The following is a 24,090-nucleotide window of genomic DNA, read 5'->3' as shown; positions in this document are numbered from 1 at the left end:
TTTTCAGAACTTAAATCACCATTTGCCCTCACAATTGCAACTGCATATGTGTTGTTTCCTTCTAATGTTGTAGTACATGTTGCCATGGATCTTTCATACTCCAGAATCTTCAGCAGCCTCAATTTCAAATGCTTGAAGTTCCGAAATCTTTCTCTGTGACAACATCAAATGGAAGGTTTCTGGCAAATAAAGAACATGGTTGTGTTCAAGCACCAAATCAATCACCTTATAGTTTCCTTCCACTCGGTCTAATGTAAGACCCATCCGGACTTGACAACCCGTCCTTGTTTCAGCTCGAGGATTTTTTATCCCATTATCCCTCTTATCCTCTGTTCGACGCCCCTCCTTGGGACACACATATCTGCATGAAGTTGGCTTTCCAACAAATTTACTTATGTTTGTGTATCTTTTTCTGACCTCGAATCCTGCATGACCTCCATAATCTACCCAAAATGACCGAGCATCATCCAAGTTTCTAAATGTCTGACCAGCCCGAGGTACCCAAACTAGATTCATATTTTCCCTACACCGAAAATAAACGTACACATATAGGTAGACATAAAGATACAAATAAAGCAAATAAATTTTGAATGTAAACCAAAGTCACTTGTTAGGTTCTGCCATTGAATCTCTATCAGTGCTCAGCCGAATTTAGACGCTCATTACGTACTAAAAAGACATGAATACATATGAGTGAATTATTCTAAACAAATGCAAGAGAAAGATGGAGTTCTTTCAGATATCTTTTAAATGCAGCAGGATAGTGAGGGAAGATGGCGGCGAATACCTATAAACCACCCGCGCCGCACTCGCGCAGCTAGCCGAGGTCCTGTGCCGCGCTCGAGTTGTCCGTCTCTTGTGCTCGCCGCCAGTTCCCCGGGCGACACTCCGCCAAACTCCGTCGCGCGCCACGGGCTCCCCGCCAAAACAGCGTTGTGCGCTGCTTATTCCCACGCCAAAACTGCGTCCAGCGGTGGCTGCAGAGCGAGAAAGTTTCTCATTCTCTTACTCTGTTCTCAAGTTGGGCTTTATTCGGGCTACCTGGCCTGAGTAATATACGCTGCAAGATTCATCGGCTATAGGATGGAGAAGAGAACGAACGGAACGGCATCTGGACGAAGTAAAGTCAGCCCTGACTTTCAGGGAATCCGCGCCGGCCCGCGCCCCACGACCAGGGTTCACCATTTCGTTTTTCGGTAGAATCCCGGTGATCGGCGGAAACGGAATTCCGTTCCGGAATTTCGGTGAATTTCGGCGAATTTCGGTGGATTTTGGACGAAATTTGTTGAATTTTGAATTTTGAAACGAAATATATCGAAAAATACCGAAATTTCGGATCCCGGTAACTAGCGGAAACGGAAAAAAAACCGAAATTTCGGCGAAATTTCGCCGAAAAGTTAAACCCTGCCCACGACACGGCCCCAAAACCCCACCTCTCCCCTCCACTCCGCTCCGCTCCGCTCCTCGGGTCCTCCACTGACCCCCTCCCCCGCCGCCTCCCATTCCGGCGGGGACACGACACCGGCGCGGTTACCAGCGCCGCGAAGCCCTAGCGCACCGCTGTTCTTCCCCCGGCGCGGCGGCGCCATGCAGCGGGTGCTCGTGAGCTCGCTCGTGGCCGCCACGCCGCGGTGGCTCCCCCTCGCCGGCTCCATCCTCCGGCGCCGCCGCCCGCGCTGCTCCCCTCTCCCCATGCTGTGAGTTTCCTCCCCTCCCTACCTCCGGGACATTGGACGCAGTTCCGCTTCGTTTTGCCGCGCGTTTTTCAGGGTCCCGTGAGTTTTTTGGACGCCGTTAGGCACTGCAGTGAGGTCATCTCAGCGACTTTGTTTTGATGTTTTGAGAAAATGGTATTCTATTTCAGTCCATTAGCAACCGAGAAGTAACTTGATTACTGCTTGAATGGAGCGGCCTCAAAATCTGAATAACACAAGTTCTAACTGCAAAATACAGAGTAGCAGTGTCCACGTTTTGAAGTTGGCACAAAATTTGGATAGTATTTTTGGTGATCCTCGTAGATATAAGAAGGAACATGCAATTCTGTTTGGTTTAAGCACAGATGTTTAATATGACTAATCGGTGACAAATTGTTGCCCCATGTATCTATGGTCAGCGTTACTGGAGAATGATGTGATCAGCTTGCTTTTTATTAATTTTGATTTAGTATGGCACTTTACATTACTTCCGTAATCCTGATGACCCTTTGTTCCAGGCTATTCGACCGGAGGACTTCTTCCAAACCTAGGAGGGTCTCACGAGGCATTTCAATGGCGTCTAGGAAATCTACCAAACAGGGAGAATATTGTGATGAAGGCATGCTATCACATATCCTGTGGTGGAAAGAGGTTCTTGCAAACTGCTGATTTCTCTGCCTCATGTACTAAGGTTGATGCTTCTGTTACTTACTGTTTCTCTACTATCTGATGTTTCAGAAAATGGAGAGGTGCAGAAAACTGTCATCCATACAATTGACTCAGAGGCTTGTGTATTCAAATATATTAGGGTTGGATACAGCTTTAAGAAATGGAAGGTGAAACATATGCTCTATGCATCCTACCATAATTATGCCAACATGATGATATCACTGACACAATACGGGTACAATTTTTCAGTTTGAAAGATGGAACACTAAACATGGAAATTTTGCAATTTAAATCGAAGTTTCCTCGTGAGGTTCTACTTTGCAGAGTATGCTACTATCTAACTTTCTATTTAATTTGTATTTTTTATGATTTTGAATGGAATAAAAATATGGTATTCCATAGATTCTTAAACAAAGGAAAATGAAATCTTAATGCTGTCAAAACCGGTATGGTTCATAGTCAGAGTCTCAGAGACCTATCAGAGATAGCATTTAGGCATATTATATTTCTCTGTTTTTTATTCACTTATTATTCTCCCAATCCAAATTGGGAAATTCATTTAATTACAGTGACCTGTTATCTTTCATGTTATGAATTGTCTACAATACTGACATGTAAATGACAGGAATTTATTATATTTGAATATTTAATTTTTTTTACTCAGGTAGGAGATTTCTACGAAGCTATCGGTTTTGATGCCTGCATTCTCGTAGAGCATGCAGGCTTAAATCCTTTTGGAGGCTTGCGTTCTGACAGTATTCCAAAAGCTGGGTGTCCAGTCGTGGTATGCTATTATGTAACATTGTTTCTGCTATGTAATTCTGTTTAGCTAACCAATTTCCTTAGAGAATCATCAGCTTGTTAGTTTGTAGAGAACTATGATGAAGGAACTGCAAAATACCATCTTAACATTTCTAGAGTATTCAGATTTTGGTAACTTATCTTGTACCTCACATGCCATAATTATTTGATAACCACAATCGTAACCTTTTCATTTAGGATATAAGGTTTACTTCTAATACATCATTATTTTTGCATATCGCCTTTGCTTTTCTGTTTCTTTTTTGCCATTTAAACATGATAAGCTTTGAAACTTAAATTTTTTCACTCGAGTCACATCTATCTGTAATTTTCTGTGGTAATAAGGGGCTAGCATATTTAGTAGACTGTGAATTATATGTAAGTTGAAACTTATCGTGTTTCATTGATTGATAGCTTTAAGAATAGTATACCATAATGATCAAGTTTGCTTGCAGAATTTACGGCAGACATTGGATGATTTGACTCGATCTGGTTATTCTGTGGTAAGATTTTGAAGTCACTTCCCATCTGCCTGAAAGAATGCATTCATTGATGCCCTTTGTTTGCTGTAATATAGGAATGTAAACGCAACTGTCAGTTCTAAAGCCTAAAATGTGTTCCAACTTCCAAAAATCAAAAGATAAGTGCACTACAACCTGCAGGAGCTGTAGCTGTTAACGGTATAATAGTCAAGGGTAATATTGTAATATCCTAGTCTATGTTCTATGGAGTTGTAGCCGTGAGCTTATTTGGGTTTTAGACAAGCAGGTCGCAGTCACATGATTGTTCTGGCAACTTACTGGTGCCCTCATGATGTTGTGTCTTGTGTTTTTTAATCCACTCATTGCCTCCCCTCACAGTCATGAAATTCATCAGCCGCAGAAGTAACCTGTTGTCAGACAGTTAGAATGAGCTTTTCCAAATGATTTGCTCTGGTGATTATGTATATGTCTATATAGTATTATACCTTTCGTGTGGAATGAGAATTAACCGCCCATTTGTGGATGTGACTTTGTCGCCCCATGGGTGTTATTGCTCAATATTTCTGCCTGGATGTGACTTTGTCGCCCCATGGGTGTTATTGCTCAATATTTCTGCCATCATGCTTACAAATCTATTCATTTATGAGCAGTACTAGATCATACAGTTCAATCCATAGCTATATAGTGACGGTGCAGATTTTGACTGTTGATTTGTCTATTGGCATATGTAGTAGCATTTAACCATTCAACCTGATACTAATTGTTTTCTAGTGATTTTGCTTGTTATTTCGTTTTTTAATTTTATCTTGCAGTGCATAGTTGAGGAAATCCAAGGCCCAGCTCAAGCCCGTGCCCGGAAAGGTCGATTTATTTCTGGGTAATTGCAGAACTATGTAATGTAGAAATTGTGCAAAGTGCTTTATTTTATTCTGTGGCATGGTTGATATTTGTAAGTATTACTGTTTCATAATGTTATAACAGTACTCTTTGGTCTGTAGCTACCTTATTGGTGGTGACATTGTGTTGTTACCTATTCAGAGATCAGAAGTACTAGACAAAATTCTTTGCACCCATTATTTGATAGTAGGGGAGTATTTTGGCAGTACATTTGGGGGTGAGTTGGTTTGGACATGCGGATTTTACCTCTTCACTTTCAGGAGGTTTTTAATGTTAACAATTGTTTATATTGTGCCTGATTGTTTATCATTGTGATGCATACTTGGGTCCACGACTATATGAGGAACTAACTGGTTCCTTTCGTTGCTGTTCTTATCCCCCCACAACTTTTAAGTCTCATTTACTGAAAAATAAATCAAAGTTGAGGAGGGATGGGTAATATATTTCAATGGCACCCTCAAATCTAGGCTCCACCAGGCTTATAACTTGGCTCAAGTAGAAACAGTGAGCTTCCTTAAAATTGCACTGGCCATGTTACAAATGCAGATTCTATTGTCTTTGTTATGTCGAGTTTTTGCAATGATTAGTTTAACCTGAAGCTTAAGTTATGGAGGAAATGTGGGCTATATACTTCAACACTCCTCACATCTATAGGCTCCATGTACTCAAAATGGAGTGCTATTATTTATTTCCTTAATATTGCACCAACCAGATCTAGGTCCTGAACTCAAAACTATTACACTACTCACGTAGATGTTTCATCTTAACTTGTTAGACGCTTGATGTTACACCCATGTATGATGTATCAATTTTCTAATTTGGTGATGTAGTGTTTGTTCTCATCTATTGCATTCATTCTTACAATGACAATGGCAAGGTTCTAAAAAACGCTAGACGCTAGGCGAACGCTTGTCTATTGTTTAGAGTTTTTTGTGATTAAACGTAGATTGAACATGATTAAACGTGTGTTGTGATTAAACGACACTGTGATTAAACGCAACGCTTGGCCACCGTTCAGCGTTTAATCAAGATTAAACGATGTTTAAAAACGTTTTTTAGAACACTGGACAATGGGCTACTGGCAGTTGGCATATTAAGAACTTTTATTGCTTCTGTTCTTTCTGGTCGATAGTTTATTCAATTGACTATCTTAAAGTTTTTGCCTTTTATTTTTACAGGCATGCACATCCTGGTAGTCCTTATGTGTTTGGTCTTGCAGAAGTAGACCATGATGTAGAGTTTCCTGATCCCATGCCTGTAGTTGGTACGCTCCGCTTGAATATTTCTATTCAGTAACCCCAGACCTTCTGTTCTGTTGTAGCTGATAGTCTACATGTCACTTCTTCATATAATTTTACTGTGCAGGATGCTAGAAATTTATTTGCTGTATTTTGTTGGATAGTAAATGACATTATGCAAGAAATTAGAGTGGTAAAAAACGTGTATATATCTCTTTAATATATATTCAGAATAGAATCAATGGTCTGATATGGAATGCTGATCTCTTTTGTTGTGCAATACGTTTTTTTTTCTTATGAATTGTCTGTATGGCGACTTGTTATAATTTCTTATGCTGATACTGAATATATATCTCGGTTCAAATAAAAATACTGAATATATATCTCTTTAATATATATGCTGCTGCAAGCTTTCTATGTTTGCATCATTTGCACAACTGTGTTCCTGGAGGCATGTTGTGATGTTTTAAGATATTTCTGTGTGTTCATGGCTTTTGAATTCCATAGTCAATTGTCCTCAAAAAATTTTTCCGTAGTCAATTACTGAATGCCATTAGACCAGTGGTTTCTGACTTGAGATAGTAAATCATGGTGTTCTCATTCATCAGGGATTTCACACTCTGCAAAAGGCTATTGCTTAATATCAGTTCTGGAGACGATGAAAACTTATTCAGCTGAGGAGGGCTTAACAGAGGAGGCTGTGGTTACTAAGCTTCGCATATGTCGTTATCACCATCTATACCTTCACAGTTCTTTGAGGAATAATTCTTCAGGTTGCAATTTATATTTTTGAACGTTTTTGTTTATCCTTATTATGATTTTTTTTTGATCTAGAAGCAATCATTTCGAACTTGACATCAGAATTTTCTAGCTTATGCTGTTATCATGGGCTCATGGCTTTATTTTCAATTTCAGATGAATAACCCATTTTCATTAAAATCTTTAGAATGGATACTATATGGAGTCTTGAATCTTTTTTTTTTCACACTTGGCTTGGAGCTTTGTTTCATGAGACACATTTTGTAAGCCACACCATTTTCTACATATATTGAGGCATTTAGCAATGAAATATTATAATAGATTTGATTGTTATCACTTCGCTGCATGACGTAAGAGGCTCTGTATGTAAGAACAGTAATGTAATTTATGGAAGCAGAGTTGATATGCGTTACTAGCCCTGCAATATGCATCCAACAGATGCTGTTTTAAACTTCGCTGTCATTTGCTTGTAGGGACATCACGCTGGGGGGAATTTGGTGAAGGAGGGCTCTTGTGGGGAGAGTGCAGTGGGAAGTCCTTTGAGTGGTTTGACGGTTCACCCATTGAAGAACTTTTATGTAAGGTCTGTGAGTCTGTCACGGCTGTATCTTATTTTTTTATGTAAGAGAACCATAAGTGAGGGCTATAGTAAATAAAACCATACAAAGTGTCTAAAAGACTAGAGCATTAACATTATGCAAGTTTTACAATACAAGAATATAAAGCCTTTAATGGTCTATGTGGAAGAGGGGGATCACTTAGGAATTCAGCTTTTCGTTCATAGAATTTGGATCCCAGCACGTCCTTCCCAAATCACAAATGGGCCATAACAAAGATATAACATTGGAATCACGATTAGAATTATTCTGATTGTTGATAATGTGTAGTCTCATTAACTTTCATGTGTTGCAATGGTTTTGCTGAGTTTATGGAACTTTTAATGTACCTCTTGCTATTGGCTATTCTATATATTTCATTGATTTATATTGGTTCTTATAACTGGATTTAATTTGTCAAGGTACGGGAAATATATGGGCTTCATGAGAAAACAGTTTTTCGCAATGTCACCGTCTCATTGGAAGGCAGGCCTCAACCTCTTTATCTTGGAACTGCTACTCAAATTGGTACGCTGCATCTTCTTTGATGTAGTTTATATTTTCAAAGAGCATTCTGAAGTTGATGTATCTTATTCTGGATTTCATGTGCTGTAGGAGTGATACCGACTGAGGGAATACCGAATTTGCTAAAAATGGTGCTCCCTTCAAATTGTGGCGGGCTTCCATCAATGTATGTATTGTGGCTATTTGTTGAATTAACTATCATGCTTATTAGAAGATCTTCATGCTAGTCCCTGGCGATGGTTCACTAAAATTTTTGGCAGGATTCTGTTCAAATTTTGTTTGCGTCTATATTGAATAAAAGAAACTTGGGTACTATACAACTGACCTACACCTATTCGTTATTCCTTCTAAGCCTAATGATAAGATTGGCCAAATAATATGCCACGAACACCCATAAAGCATCACTATCTATTTAGGCAATCTGTCCAGACATGTTTGATACCACCACGGCTTATCTTTTTATCAAGTGAATTTAGGTGTCCAGATCCTTGTTTGACTTATGTAGGCAGCATTTTCCTACAATTGCTCATATTTTTGTTTTCAGTGCGCCTACCTGTTAGTTGGTGTTGGGCAGATATGTGAAAGACTGGGCAATAATTATTTACTTGTTCTGCAACCCAGTTAAAACAGCTTTCTGTACCCTGGGCTATACTTTTGAAATTTTAAAATTAACAACTACTGTGAGGAATCACTTAAGCATTGCGAACTAGCAATGTAAAAAATAGCAGGATATGTGTTGTGGGAGCTACGGAGGAAGTATGAATGGCTAGGAGGAGGACCTCCAATGGTTCCCACGTAGCCTCAGCCGACGGCAGACCCGTCCACTGGACGAGGACGAACCACACGCCACGGCGGAGCTTGGCGTGCAGGACCTTCTCCGGCGCCTGGAGAGGACGACCATGCTGTAGAGGAGGAAGAGCCGGAGTCGATGTAGGCGGGGTTCCATGGAAGGGCTTCAGAACGCCGACATGGAACACGTCGTGGATGCGCGCCCCCTCCGGCAGACGAAGGCGATACGCCACATCGCCCACACGTTCCAGCACCTGGTACGGACCAGCATAGCGCGGGCTAAGCTTGCTCCGACGCCCAGGAACCAGTGACTGAGCCGGCCGATGAAGTAGTCGAAGCCATACCCAGTCCCCGACGTCGAAAGTCAGGTCCCGGTGGTTGGCGTCGTAGTGGCGCTTGGCGTACTCCTGTGCTTGTTGTAGGCGTTCCCGGACCTCGGAGATGAAGGCGTCGCGGTCCTGCAGAAGTGTGTCCACCGTCGAGGTCTGCGCCGAGTGTGCCGTGTACTGAAGAAGCGCCGGAGGCGGCCGGCCGTAGACGACCTGGAATGGAGTCGTACGCAGCGCGGAGTGGTAGGCGGTGTTGTAGCAGAACTCCGCCCACGGAAGCCAGTCGAGCCACGCGCGGGGTCGGTCGCCAGTGATGCAGCGCAAATACATGGCGATCGTCTTGTTGACAGCCTCCGACTGCCCGTCGGTTTGCGGGTGGAAGGCCGTGCTCATCCGTAGCTGGACGCCGGCGCACTTGAACAGGTCCCGCCAGATATGACCCGTGAACACTGGATCACGATCGCTGACGATCGAGGATGGGAACCCATGGAGGCGCACCACCTCAGAGAAGAAAACCCGTGCCACTGAAGCTGCCGTGTACGGGTGGCCGAGGGCGATGAAATGGGCATACTTGGACAGGCGATCCACGACGGTGAGGATGACGCTCTTGCCATGTACCTTGGGAAGGCCTTCCACGAAATCCATGGAGATGTCCGACCACACCAGTGCTGGAATGTCGAGTGGTTGGAGGAGCCCCGCAGGATGTAGCGACTCCGTCTTGTTGCGCTGGCAGATAGCGCAGGACCGAACATACTCACGGACCAGCCGATGGTCGCCGTCGACGACGAAGTCTGCCCGGAGTCGGTGCAGTGTCTTCTGAACGCCCTCATGGGCGTTGGTGTGGGCGAGCTGGAGCACAGTGGCCAGCGCAGTAGACGTCGCTGGTATGAAAACGCGCCGGCTGCGGAGGACGAGGCCCTCGTCGACCCGCCATGGGGCACCACGGATCGCAGTGATGGTGTCGCGGAGGCGGCGCAGATCGTCGTCAGTCTCCAGTTCGGCGCGAAGGTCGTCGTAGAAGCTGAACGTTGGGCCCGAGAGCGCCGCAAGCTCGGCCTGGGCGACCTCCATTCTGGAAAGGGCGTCGGTACTCGACTGAGAAGTCGAAACTGAAAAGTTTGCTGATCCATTGGTGTTGCGGGACCGTTGATAGGCGTTGATCGAGCATGAACTTGAGGGCGTAGTGATCAGTGCGAACGACGAACGGCCTGCCCCACAAGTAAGGCCTCCAATGGCGAACGGCCTGGACTAGGCCGATGAGTTCGCGCTCGTAGGCCGCAATCTTGAGGTGGCGCGGCGCGAACGGCTTGCTGTAGAAAGCCAGGGGCCCTGCACCTTGATGTAGTACGGCACCAAACCCCGTGCCCGAAGCATCGCAGTCGACCATGAACGGCTGGGCGAAGTCCGGCATGTGCAGCACCGGAGCCGTGGACAGCGCGCGCTTGAGGGCGTCGAACGCGGTCGCAGCTGCGTCGGTCCACAGGAAGGCGTCCTTCTTGAGGAGCTGCGTCAACGGTGCCGCCAGGGTACCGAAGTCCTTGATGAAGCGCCGGTAGTAGCCGGCCAAGCCCAGGAAACCGCGCAGGGCGCGGACGGAGCGCGGCTGCGGCCAGGCGGCTACCGCGGCCACCTTGTCGCCATCCATGGCCACACCGTCCGCCGATATCACGTGGCCGAGATAAGCCACAGATGAGGTCGCGAAGGCACATTTGGAGCGCTTCACCTTGAGGTGGTGTGACCGGAGCGTGTCGAAGACGGCGCGCAGGTGCTGCAGGTGTTCACTCCAGGAACGGCTATAGATTAGGATGTCGTCAAAAAAGACTAGAACGCACCTCCTGAGGAATGGCTGCAGCACGGTGTTCATGAGCCGCTGGAACGTCGCCGGGGCATTGGACAAGCCGAATGGCATGACCAAAAACTCAAAATGACCTTGGTGTGTTCTGAAGGCCGTCTTCTCGATGTCGGCCGGGTGCATGCGCACTTGATGGTAGCCGGCGCGGAGATCTAGTTTCGTGAAGAAGCGGGCGCCATGGAGTTCATCAATGAGTTCTTCCACGACCGGGATGGGAAATTTGTCATTGACAGTGCGGTCGTTGAGTGCGCGGAAGTCCACACAGAAGCGCCACGAGCCGTCCTGTTTCTTGACCAGGAGAACAGGAGCTGAAAATGGAGAAACGCTCGGGCGGATGATACCTTGAGCGAGCATGGCGGCGCATTGCTTCTCCAGTTCATCCTTCTGGAGTTGCGGGTAACGATATGGCCGAACAGACACCGGCGGAGTGCCAGGAAGGAGATGTATCCGGTGATCACAGTGTCGTGGCGGCGGTAGACCCGTCGGCTCCGTGAATAGGTCGTTGTAGTCGTTGAGTAGCAGCGCCAGGAGGTCCGGTTCGGCAGCGCGGACACCATGAAGGCGACCCGCGGCCGCTGGGGTCGTCCAGGACGAGTCCAGCCCGTGCCAGAGGACGCGACGGCCACGACGCCAGAATGCTAAGCACATGTCATCGAAGTCCCAAAGAATGGGTCCCAGCGTCCGCAGCCAACGAACACCAAGGACCATGTCGTAGCAATCCAGCGGGATGGTGTAGCAGTCGATGGCGAAGTGTTCGTCCACGATCCTGATGTCGACATCGCGCGCGAGGCCGGCACACGGCACTCGGTCACCGTTGGCTACAATCACGCTCATGCCCGCACTGTTGCCAAAACGGAGACCCGCCCGCTCGGCAGCTGCGGGGCTGATGAAGTTGTGGGTCGAGCCGGTGTCCAGGAGCGCCGTCATCACGTAGTTGCCCACCGACACACGCACGCGCATCGTGTCCGCGGTGCGGATCTCGGCAATGGCGTGCAACGAAATCAAAGGCTCCTCCGGTGCAGCTGGGATGGCGTCTTGCGGTGGTTCGTCATCGTCCACGAAGTCCGAGACTTCGAGGTAGAAGAGACGCTGGCACTTGTGGCCGCGCGTGTATTGCTCATCGCAGTTATAGCAAAGGCCTTGACGCCGGCGGTCCGCCATCTCCGTTGGTGTGAGGCGACGGAACGGCCTGGGTGGAGGCGACGGCGAGGACGCTGGCGCCGTGGTGGCGGCCGGAAGAGACGCTGGGGTGGTGCCCGCGGCCGGATGGTGAGGGCGTGCCGGAACGCGAGGCGGTCGGAACGCCGGAGTAGTGACCGCGGCCGCGGCACGGCGCTCATAAGCGCGCGCCAAGCACATGGCGCGTTGGAGGTCCTGTGGCATCTGCAACTCCACGTCGACCCTGATGTGGTCCGGTAGGCCCCCGGAGAATAGCTGCACTTGTTGTTCCTGGGTGAGGGACCCCGCGTGAGCCAGGCGCTGCTGGAAGGCGTCGATGAAGCCGTCGACGGTGCCTGGGAACGGAAGGCGCGCCAGATCGGAGAGGTGGTTCGTGCCCAGAGCCGGCCCAAAGCGCTGCTGGCATAGAGCGCGAAAGGTTGGCCACGGAATGTTGTGGACACCGCCCGCATCGCGCTCGAGCATGTCGTACCATTGCTGGGCGCCCTCCGTCAGATGGAACGAGGCGAGCCAGACCTTGGTGTTCTCCCGGGTGTGCTGGCCACGGAAGAATTGCTCGCACTTGTTCAACCAACCCAAGGGGTCGGTTTTGCCGTTGAACGTCGGGAACGTGAGCTTGTGGAAGCGCGGCACCTCCAGATCGTCGGCGGCCTCCATGGCTTCAAACGGCGGCGTCGCGGACGGAAGCGAGAGCGACGGCCCGTTCAAGTTCGGGATTGGCGAGGGTGAGTGTGGAAAATTGATCTGGTGGATGGGTAGTGGGTGGGATGCCGCGGTGGTATGCACGATGGTCGGCGCCGGGGAAGGCACTGGCAGCGGCGGCGCCCCGTAGCCCGGCATCCCGAACGACGATGACTGGGGAGCAAAAGAAGATCCCGCAGCAGATGGGGATCCGCGACCTTCCATGGACGACAAACGTGTTGCGAAGGATCCCATCTGGCGCTGGAGCCCATAGATGGCCGCCGTCAGAGTGGCAAGGGTGCTCGGCTCCGCGGCCGTAGCCGGCGGCGTGGACACGGTGGAGATGGCGGTGGTCGGCGCGGTGGAGGTGGTCGGCGCGATGGGCATGGGTAGAGAAGGCGCGGTGGCGGCACCAGGAACGGCGTCCGGCATTCCTGATACCAGAGTGTTGTGGGAGCTACGGAGGAAGTATGAATGGCTAGGAGGAGGACGTGGTTTGGGTGCGCGGCGAGGTTGATTACTCGACGCCGTCCTGACGGCCGGCGGCGAGGCTGCAAGGAAACGGTGCGTAGGCGCAAGTCGCCAGGGAGAGAGAGATAAACTCTATCTCTGGCCTACTCCTCATTACTTGCATGATGGTTCTTATACAGAGTATCTTTAACAAACTTGAGGCAAATCAACTCCTAGAATCTAGGGAACAAGCAACCAACTCGAGTAACAGACGCCAACGAGAGCAACAGACGCCGCACGCCATGGACTCCGCGTCAGCCACGAACGACGTTCCTCCTGCGTTCGTAGACTTGACCGACCATAACAATATGAAACTTAGCGGAGACCCTTCAAAAGCGCTATGGCTGCTATAGCGTCCGCTATAGCGGTGCTATCCCATTTAGCGGATTGCAAAAAAACAAGTAAAATATAGCCCATATTATGTGTATTTGGACCATTTTCACAGCAACACTTGTTCAACACTTCAACCAAATAAGAGTGCAGGTTTACAAGACCACAATAGTTGACACTTCAACCTTGGCTGCTTGGCGCATTCTCAGCTGGAGTTGGCATTGTTGCCGTTGGTGCTGCTTTGCAGTAGTGCAGCCGACGGCCGGAGTGTGCTCGTCGCAGGCCTAGGGAACTCGACGCCGGCCGCTGCCCTGAGGGGGAGAGCCCTCCTGCCGGTCGGCGACTCAAGCCACGGCGAAGCCCCCCTCCAGAGTCCGTTCTCTCCCAGGGGAAGTGGCCGCCGCCGGTGATTTTTTGGTTGGGGACAAAGGCAATGTCGTGGGTTTAGGGTTGCAGGGGACAACAGGCACTTGTATTAGCTGTTTTGGGCTGATATTGGGCTGAAGATGGGCTGGAAAGTGACTCGTCTTCGTATTTTGGTCTGCAGCAACCCATTCAGCCATAGCGGCGCTAAACGCTATAGACCGCTAAGCTATTTAGCGGCGCTAAATCACGCTATATCGGTCTTAGCTGCAATATCGGTGTTATAAGCTGTATCATAGCGTCACCCCCTCCAAAACGCTATAGCGGCGCTATAGCCCGCTATTTTTTACATTGCGAACTAGTCTTTTATGCAAACTATGACATCACACTATGCACTATGCTATAGCACAAGGGGTGGAAAATATGAGATACCGGCTTGCCTTTTGCAATTTAATGGTTATGTGGGCTGGCCTTAATTTTTGAGATGTACCTTTTATTGTTATATGCAGGTATATTAGAGATCTTCTTCTTAATCCTCCATCATTTGATGTCGCAGCAGCGGTTCAAGGTAAAATTTGTTACACCTCAGAGCTGTAATTTATTTGTGGGGATACATTGCTACTGGCTTGAGAGACAACTTTGAGCTCATTGTGCAATATAATATTTCTAAAGATCCATGATTTGTGTTAATAATTACTAAATATTATGAACGGATAATTCACAAAGGGAATCAAATGGGAAAGCACTACATATAATTCTAGGTTAATTATGGATTGATCATTGAGCTATCCTCTGTTAACTACATTGTGTTGATCTGAATATTATGACTCAAAACAATAATTGTGTCTTTGTGCAGACATTGCGCAAAGTTGTGCTAGAAAACAATTTCATGGGTGGAACATGTGAAGTATTTTGTTAATCCTATATTAATCATGCATAGGTACTATAGGATCATTGGAACAATTTGTTTAAGGTTCTTACAAAAAAAAAGCCTAATTGCAGGGTCTGAACTTTCTTTTTTGTCTGTCATGCAGTCTTAGAATCTTTGGTCTGGTTACTTGTCAACTTTATTTCTTGGGGTTTGGAAAATGGCCATGTAGTTTTTTTTTGTTGTTTCCCAGTTTTCCAGAAACATTTACTAATTGTGATTTGTTCATGTTTTAAAAACTTTTACCTAGTTTGATGGAAATGTTAGTTCCAGTGCTAGATGATAACCCATTTATAACATTGTTGCAGAGGCTTGCAGGCTTATGGGCAACATAACTTGCTCCATTCCAGAATTTACTTGCATATCAGCAGCAAAGGTTAGTTCTTCTCTATATTCTTGGAATATATATGCCCAATCGTCCTATCATTTATCCTATGAATTATTTTACATCTGATGTAATTTAAATTTTGAGAATTAACTCGATACTTTTATGAGTTTAGACCTGCATGTAACTTAAGTAGAACCAAAATTGGCCGGACTAGCAGGAAGTGCCCCTCTTATAGAAATCTTTATTTTCTAGAGCAAATTTGGTCATCTAGCACCACTAACACTATTTTCTTCTTCAAAGTCATACATATGGCTTGTGTAATCCAGTGTAAATCAGACAGTCCCTCTGTGTACTTATATTGGGCTTGCTTTTGCTGATTTACATATGGCAAAACACAATGACGAAGCAACATGAGTATGACACAATTGTTGTGCACTAGTTGGAACGCAGCCAACAGCAAACCACATGCTAGTCAAGGAAACAGTAATGTATAGGATATTTGGATAGAAGTTTGCACAATCACCTTGTTTCCATATAAAAATATCGGCTTACTAATAGTGCAAATCATCTCATGTGTTGAATACACCACAGTATGAGAGATTCGGCATGCATTTAGCGGGAATAACTAAAGTAGTATTGCAGGTATTTTGCCAATTATGTTAAATCAAAATGAATTTAGAGAAATCATTTTATTCAACAAATGTTTCTCTAAAACTTTTGTATTTTGAGACACAATAGTATCTTGATGTGCAACTATTGTGTCTCAAAATAGTATCTTCTCCTGTTAGTGCTTGTCAATGTAGATGCTGTCATGGATTTTAGTCCATCTCGTATTGACCCTTTCACATTATGATAGAACCTTCCTACTTATTTTTTTTGTAATTTATCTCATTTATTTGCCTAATATCGGTTGAGCAATGCTGGTTTGCAGCTTGTGAAGCTACTTGAGTCCAAAGAGGTCAACCACATTGAATTTTGTAGAATAAAAAATGTCCTTGACGAGATTATGCTCATGAGCCGAAATGCTGAGCTTTCTGCTATCCTGTACAAATTGCTGGTACCTGCTTCTGTGGCTACTGGTTTGAAAGTTGAACCTGATATACTAGTAAGTGCTATTTAGAACTTTTTAATTTTCTTCTGGAAGTCTAGATATTACATGTAATGCGGCACATTGATTGCTGTAAACATCTTTATCTTTATGTTTGATGTACATGTGATGTATATGTATGATATTTTTGGCATTCCTTATTTTATTTTGTATAGTTGAATTTCCCCTCAGTTTTGTTATTGATCTGGAGCATTTTTTTTAACCTTTTGCAGATGAGCGAATGTAGTGTTATCTCACAACGAATTGCTGAAGTGATTTCTTTAGGTGTTGAAAATGATCAGGCAATAACCTCATTCGAACATATTCCAAAGGACTTCTTTAATGACATGGAGTCATCTTGGAAGGGGCGTGTGAAAAGGATCCATGCTGAAGAAGAGTTTGCAAATGTTGATAGAGCTGCTGAGGCATTATCAACCGCGGTTGGTTTTGAGCAATCCTTTTGTGTTTTAAATTTTACTGCCTATTTTTCTTGCATAGGATCAAATGTTTCCATTAGCCCTTGATGGTCATTAGTCTATGACCATAGCCGTGCCCTCCAGTGTGGGATATGATGCTGCAATATTAACAGGAGGCCATGAATTTCATTTCCATGGATCCATCAATTGCTTGGGGGGTATACTAATGCATATCGTGGTTTCAGGTCATTGAAGATTTTATGCCAATTATTTCAAGAGTGAAATCTGTAATGTCCTCAAATGGAAGTCCTAAAGGAGAAATATGTTATGCAAAAGATCATGAAGCTGTTTGGTTTAAAGGAAAGCGATTCACACCAAATGTATGGGCTAGCACCCCCGGCGAGCAACAAATAAAACAACTGAAACCTGCAATTGATTCAAAAGGCAGAAAGGTTGGGGAGGAATGGTTTACAACGGTCAAAGTTGAGAATGCTTTAAACAGGTACTGGCTCACAGTATTACAACCTGACTTCACAAATGGTTCAGAAGTTTTTCCCACAATAACTTTTACTAAAATTATGCTGATGTTTGTGTTCAGGTACCATGAAGCTTGTGATGATGCTAAAAATAAAGTTCTTGAACTATTGAGAGGGCTTTCAAGTGAATTGCAGGACAAGATTAACATACTTGTCTTTTGCTCAACAGTGCTCATCATAGCAAAAGCACTGTTTGGTCATGTTAGGTGATTATTTCTATCCTCGCTTTTAGGCCACTCCATTACTCATCACGTTCTTTCTTTTTCCATCAGTCTATAACATTTCACTGGATTCTTGCTATTCTGCTAGCTGCAAATTATCCAAGGTTCAATTTTTTGGCACCCAAGTAGCTCGACAAACCAAGCTTTGGAATGGTACTAGTAGGAAGTTGCTAACTGCAAAATGAACCGTCTGAGGGGAAAAAATTGCACTTTTTTGTGATGATTAAAATGTCTGGTTTTGCATAAAGATCTTGTCTGGTCTGGTATCAGTAGTTTGGTGGCTAGTTGGTCACCAAAACTAGCTTGTGAAACTTGTTATTATATTCATAATTTCATGTCGCAATGTGAAATGTGGATATTTGGTGTATCTCTCTATTTTATTTAGTTCAGATATTTGACAGAAGCTCAGAAGCTATTGATAACATGTTGCGTTGTGTTTAGCGTTTGGCAATGCAGAATGTTATCAGTTGTGTGTGCTGATTATATTGTTGTCTGGCAAATCCATCTATGCACAGTGGACTTATTCATGCTTTGCTTTTTTTTAAAAAAATCTTGAGCAGTGAGGCCCGAAGAAGAGGTTGGATGATTCCTACTATATCTACCTTATCAAAGGTAATATTTTTTGAACCATATTTCTGCATTTTGAGTCTCAGTTCCTCCCACTTTTGTCCATCCATCCATGCAATTAGTTAATGGGTGTCTGTTATCTTAACTGTTAGTCTAGTGCTGAGCAAGTTTTCCTTCAGTTTATTGGCTGGTATAGCCCAGCAATGATGATACTGCCTTCAGTCAGTATTACCTGACGTTTAGGACAAAAGAAAAGAAAAGATTAGGAAATAGTTATGCTGCAGGGAGTACTTGATTTTGGTTAAAGATGAACTAAAATAGTTTTATTGGACCAGGCATGTTTAAAAGATGGCAGCCATGAGCTGTGCTCTTTATACTTGTATACATTTCCCAGATAACATGTTCCTTCCTTACACATTTTCTGTTTACATACCTGATACCTTGATTCTACTTGTGTAGGACTGTGTTGTGGAGGAAAGTTCAAGTGGAATGGAGTTAGTAGGGCTCTTTCCTTACTGGCTTGATGTTAATCAAGGGAATGCAATACTGAATGATGTCCACATGCACTCTCTATTTGTCCTGACCGGTCCAAATGGTGGTGGTAAATCTAGTATGCTGCGATCAGTCTGTGCAGCTGCATTGCTTGCAATATGTGGCCTGATGGTGCCTTCATCTTCAGCTGTAATCCCACATTTTGATTCCATTATGCTCCATATGAAAGCCTATGATAGCCCTGCTGATGGGAAAAGTTCATTCCAGGTGCCAACATTTTTCTTCTGTCCAATTTGTGTCATACATTCTCAGATGAATGCGGGTCACATTGCAACGTCTTAGTTATTTTTATGAATGGAATTTTCCCTGCTGAATGTTCATTAATGTTGTTGCTGTAGGTTGGTTATTTTTGTGTTTTATAGTTATCCAAGCTTCTTATCTTTTCCACCAATTGTTCTCCAAGCACATTAAGTTGTAATCATGTGTAATTGAACTATGCTCATCTTTTTTCTCATATTTTCTGACTAAGGATGAAATGAGTTATCATTTTATCAAAACCGTTTGGCTCCTGCTGTGCATATGATAGACTACTTATTACCTGATTCCAGAAAATTATATTTGATTTTTTGCTTGTACTATTCGACCATAAACTATATTATACCCGATCCAGATACTTTGTTTTGACTTGCTGTCCTTTTGCAGATTGAAATGTCGGAGATACGCGCTTTAGTCAGCCGAGCTACTGCTAGGAGTCTTGTTCTGATTGATGAAATATGTAGGGGCACAGAAACTGCAAAAGGAACGTGTATAGCTGGTAGCATCATTGAAAGACTCGATACCGTTGGCTGTCTAGGGATCATATCAACTCATCTACATGGCATTTTTGACCTGCCTCTCTCACTCCGCAATACTGAATTCAAAGCTATGGGAACTGAAGTGATTGATGGGTGTATTAATCCAACATGGAGATTAATGGATGGTATCTGTAGAGAAAGCCTTGCTTTTCAAACGGCAAGGAGGGAAGGCATGCCTGACTTGATAATTAGAAGGGCTGAGGAGCTATATTTGACTATGGCTGCAAATAAGCAGCAGGCAATATCAATGGTGCACAATGAACCTTCTAATGTCAGCCGCAGTGTAAATGGCTTGGTTGAGAAACCTGATTCTCTGAGAAACAGACAAGAAACTCTGCCTGATGCATTTGAGCCGCTGCGGAGAGAAGTCGAGAGCACTGTTACTATGATATGCAAGAAGAAAATGTTGGACCTCTATAACAAACATAGCATCACAGAATTGGTTGATGTGGTCTGTGTTGATGTTGGCGCTAGAGAGCAACCACCACCGTCAACTGTAGGCAGGTCTAGCATCTATGTGATTATCAGAAGTGACAGCAAGCTTTATGTTGGACAGGTAAATTCTTGATCACATTTTCCGGCATTTTTAGTATTTCGATAAAGTGTTGACAGCGATCCCTCTCTGACTGCAGACAGACGATCTTGTGGGGCGTCTTCACGCTCACAGATTGAAGGAAGGTATGCAGGATGCCACGGTACTGTACATCGTGGTTCCTGGCAAGAGCGTTGCCTGCCAGCTGGAGACACTTCTCATAAACCAGCTTCCTTTGAAAGGCTTCCAGCTCATCAACAAGGCAGATGGAAAGCACAGGAACTTTGGTATATCTCGCATCTCCGAAGAGGCAATTGCCGGTCACTAAATTTATCAGCTGTAGCTCTAATTTAGCTAGTCGACGTGAGAGCCTTGTTTTGCATTATCGTCTCTTTTGGCTGCACGATAGGAGGCAGGAGCTAACTGACACCATTGCCGCCCCCAATTTTGCTGCATAGTGGTGTTTGCCTTGTGCATAGTAGGGGCTTTTCTATTGTTTTAGGCTGGGCAGTGCAAATGATTAGCAATGCAATGGTACTACTGCCATGCAACATACCTTGTGCAGTTGATTCATTTGTTGGATCTCAATCAGTGCTTGTGCTCCTAGTGACGTGATAGCGTGATCACTTCAAGCAGTAGCCGGGCGCTCCTTTCCAGAGCACCAGGTCAAAAAAAACTAACAAAACATCGGCGTGGATCAGATTCCAGGGGGCGCGTGCGCTCGGAGCCCTTTGAAAATGAGGGAGCTACTCCGTACCCCATCCTTGTTTTCAGCAACGCCCCGAATATTCTGTGCTAGCTTGAAAGTACTGGCGAACAAGAATGTGCTGGGATCATGATTTCCATCATTAGATTCCGGAGAGGCAGGCAGGTCTGTATCAATCATAAATCCCTGTGGCGTGGCACGAGCGAGATGCCCAACCCAAAGGCAAACCCCCCCTGCAAGTGCAACTGGCTAGCGGCTACCGCCCCATGCTACCGAGCCCAGCATAGTCCACAATGTGGCAGGTGAATGGCGATCTTATCAGCTTGCCGTTTCAAGTCTCAAGTTCCCATCGCGGCGGTGCCTGAGCGAGAGAGGGAGCGCCCTCGACAAGGTCGGCTTCGGGTGGTCGGCATCCGATGCGGGCTGACGCCAACATGCGCGGGCGCGGGACGGGAACGACAGCGACACCCCCCGCCAGCAGCAGTTCGGCACGACGGCGACGGCCCGGAGGCACACCCCCCTGTTTCAAATCATTGGGGTCGCCACGCGCGTCCTGCCGCACTGGGTCACGCGGCGAGTGCAACGCCTCAACCGACTACGGGCCACGGCTGGAGCCCGCTGCCCCTGCCCGGCACGGCAGTTGAGCACACACAGGCAGCGCGTACCGGGCGGCTGATCACGGGAAACGCTATCTGACGGCGTGGGCGGGTGGCCCCCAGCTGGCTGCTCAGAAGGCAGAACTGCTCAGAGGCAGAACGACGACACAGCCACAGCCCGCAGCTCAGCGCCATGTCGTCTGTCTCACTGTCTGTCTGACAGCGTGTAACGGTACCTCGACGCTGGTACGTATGTACAATGTGTTTTTTACGAAGCACGAGTGCAGAGTTCTCGCATCACATGTGGCTGGGTGCTGCTGGCTTCGCCTAATTCCTTTTTTTCACTACTACTAGTCTGGACCTGTCTTGACTCTTGACAAGCCTAACAAGCAACAAAACAACGAGAAAAGTCCAACTGCTTTGACAATGTTGGGCGCTTTGCCTCGGAGGCCGGGCACGTAAGGACCATAGGGTAGTACTACTAGCTTACCAGGCCGGACCCGGTCTCGTGGTAGGTCAAACCGGCAGAGGAGGGAAAGAAAAGTGTTCAACCCGTGCCGCCCACACTGTAGCAAGAGCAGGGGATCGGAGCATGCAGCCGATGAGCGAGACATCACTACATCAGACATCTCATCGCGTCACGCCGGAAAGCGCCTGCTGCCGCCTGCCTGAGCCTGTGCCTGCATGCTGCAGCCATGCCGCCGGCCGGGCCTTCCGGCCCAGGCCGATCTGGGAGAGAGCATGTGACCGCCAGGAACCTACGCAGCGGCGCGGCAGGCGCGGCGCGCGCGTCCTCCTCTTGTCGCCTCGCGTCCGTGCCGGGCCGGTAAAGCCGGATGGGAACGGGGCGGAACGGCCTGCGCGGCTGCGCCCTCGCCCCGACGATCCAGCGGCTGATCCTGCCGTCGCCATCCCGATTGGTTGGCGATCGGGGGGGCTTGCTCGCTGGCTACTGCTCCGCATTTAGTCGCGGGGTCCCGGCCACGCTCATCGATCACCAGGAGGGAGCCCCTAGCGATTGGCCGTGGATCGGATACCCCGCGGTCGCCAGGAGCCCCAGGGAGGAGAGAGGCCCCGGTACTGGCAGGCAAAGGGTTCCGTTCCGTTCCGTCCAGCGCTCCAGGCTGCTTCTTGCATTGCCTTAGCAAGCTGCAAGAGGAGAGTGTACGTATTCCTATTCAGCAGCGGACACAACGCCACAAAACTGCCAGCGCGTCGCTCCGCCAGAGACCATGGATCGTGTCGTCTGTTTGGATGTGGGTGTGGGTCGTCATTCTATTTGCCCAGAACATGCTGTCCGCGTAACCAAATAAACGCGGCGTCGTTCCATGATGGATGGCGACACAATCGTTTTTTTTTGGCTTCAACGCATGCATGTGCACATCTCACTTGAGAGTTGAGAAGAAGGTGGACAGTGGACGACACCCCAGCCTCGGCCGAGGGTGCGGTGGCCTCGGCCGTCTCAGGATTTTTGAACTCGGAAAGAATGCACAGTTCGGGGCGTCTTCGGTGAATCCCGCGGCCGATGTGCGCACGATCGAGCACGACCCTGCATGTGACGGGTTTATGGCATCGGAAACTTTGCAGTTATATGCATTTAAGATCTTTCATTCTCATTGATATGAATATGATACAGATGCAGGCCCTGCTCATGCCATTGTTATCTATATATTCTATATAGATGCAACCCACTAAGTATCATAATTGTATTTCTCTCAATCCTCGTGCTGCCACGGCATCAATCCACTAAGTGCCATGTTGCTATGTCATCAACCCACTAAGTGTCATAATTTCTATTTCTCTCAGTCATATTTTTCAATATGTTGCGGTTCATCAAAAGTATAAATAAAGAAGAAGCCCAACAGCCAAATTTTTTATTTATCAATTAAATATTACTCTATGCAACATACATATGTTAAATCCCCTCCCTTTATTTTCTTTTATTATTGTATCATGAACATTATTTTCATTTATCAATTAAATATTAGTCTATCTAATATTAATAAATAAATCCACATTTGTTTCAAAAATAAAAACAATTAGTCTCCTATGGTATTTCTGTCTTCTAAAATTGATGCATCCCACTAGGAAACGTTAACAAAAAGAAAAACAATTAGTCTCCTATGGTATTTCTGTCTTCTAAGATTGATGCATCCCACTAGAAAATGTTAATTTATATTTCTCTCAATCCCCATTGAGCCACCAATAATGGAAGAAGCACTCCTTCATCCACCTTACTATGTCTCTTCATTTCTCTCATGTTTGTAACTTGATCATCCAAGTTGTCATTTCCTTAAGTCTCTCTATCTAACAATACACTACCACCACCACCCCATCTACTTCTCATGATCTGTAGAACCCAACGCTCTATATATTTTGCTTAGTCGAAGCCATCGTAGCGTTACACACACTCTCGACTCCATTATTCCATTCGGTTTTGGTAGCTCCTTGCCTTCCCCAGCTGCTTTGCTACTCTTAAATTTTGTTTTGCATCACTGTGGCATGCAGGAAGAGCACCGTGAAGGATTGTTCCAGGTCTCTTCTCTTCAATGTTACACATTCATTCATTATGTTCTGATATTGACACTATGTTTGGTTCCTCCTTAATATTTTACTATTTGATACAACTATATTTCCAATTATCAACATTTCACACACAACTGCATTCCTCACATTTCATTTAAAAAAATATTTGCATAAATTTTGCTTAGCCAAAGAGTCGATACAAAGTCGAATCACTTCACAAAATGATGCAAACTTTTTTTAATTTTCTCCTAGAATAAAATTAAAGCGATCTTACCATATCAATTACGATTCCTCTTTTTATCAGTTTCATCAACTTGAATTTTTTATATGTACTTCAATTTTAGTATTTAAGCATATCTTATATACAACCATGACATATATCTCCAATGCTAAAATTGACTACAACTTCATATCTCTATTTTTTCAATACACTCAACTTCAACATTTTTGTCCACAAATCCCGCAGCAACGCGCGCGGGGTATTCAACTAGTTATACAGCAGCGTCTGCAAAGATGGTGAGGCCACATAAGCTAAAAGCCAACTCACCAGGTCCAGCAAGTTTTGCGCAAAGCAACCAGTCAAATCTTTTTACTTCTTTCCAATCAC

General features: G+C 45.8%; 1 protein-coding gene across 5 annotated transcripts; it reads left to right on the top strand.

Annotated features, from left to right (window-relative positions):
• The first annotated feature begins 1,415 nt into the window (after positions 1-1,415).
• On the top strand, positions 1,416-20,261 carry LOC120642365 (DNA mismatch repair protein MSH1, mitochondrial). 5 transcript variants are annotated; one of them, XM_039918846.1, is made up of 22 exons: positions 1,416-1,697; positions 2,213-2,345; positions 2,433-2,530; positions 2,613-2,688; positions 3,028-3,147; positions 3,620-3,667; positions 4,459-4,523; positions 5,722-5,807; positions 6,390-6,554; positions 7,014-7,123; positions 7,565-7,664; positions 7,752-7,827; positions 14,204-14,262; positions 14,931-14,998; positions 15,882-16,055; positions 16,271-16,477; positions 16,699-16,955; positions 17,052-17,195; positions 17,771-17,822; positions 18,237-18,536; positions 18,972-19,679; positions 19,756-20,179. In XM_039918846.1, the coding sequence occupies exons 1-22, from the start codon at positions 1,588-1,590 to the stop codon at positions 19,981-19,983; spliced, it is 3,384 nt and encodes a 1,127-aa protein (XP_039774780.1). In that variant the 5' UTR covers positions 1,416-1,587; the 3' UTR covers positions 19,984-20,179. The 5 variants fall into 5 exon arrangements, with proteins under 5 accessions (XP_039774780.1, XP_039774779.1, XP_039774782.1 ...); XM_039918845.1 differs by having other exon boundaries at positions 1,461-1,697; positions 7,559-7,664; positions 19,756-20,261; XM_039918848.1 differs by lacking the exons at positions 1,416-1,697; positions 2,213-2,345; positions 2,433-2,530; ... (1 more) ...; positions 3,028-3,147; positions 4,459-4,523 and having other exon boundaries at positions 3,643-3,667; positions 7,559-7,664.
• Positions 20,262-24,090: the final 3,829 nt, after the last annotated feature.

Source organism: Panicum virgatum, chromosome 7K (assembly GCF_016808335.1).
Source record: "Panicum virgatum strain AP13 chromosome 7K, P.virgatum_v5, whole genome shotgun sequence".
NCBI classification, from domain to species: domain Eukaryota; kingdom Viridiplantae; phylum Streptophyta; class Magnoliopsida; order Poales; family Poaceae; genus Panicum; species Panicum virgatum.
The sequence above is the reverse complement of the archived record's forward strand: the minus strand, read 5'-3'. Positions and strand labels throughout refer to the sequence as shown.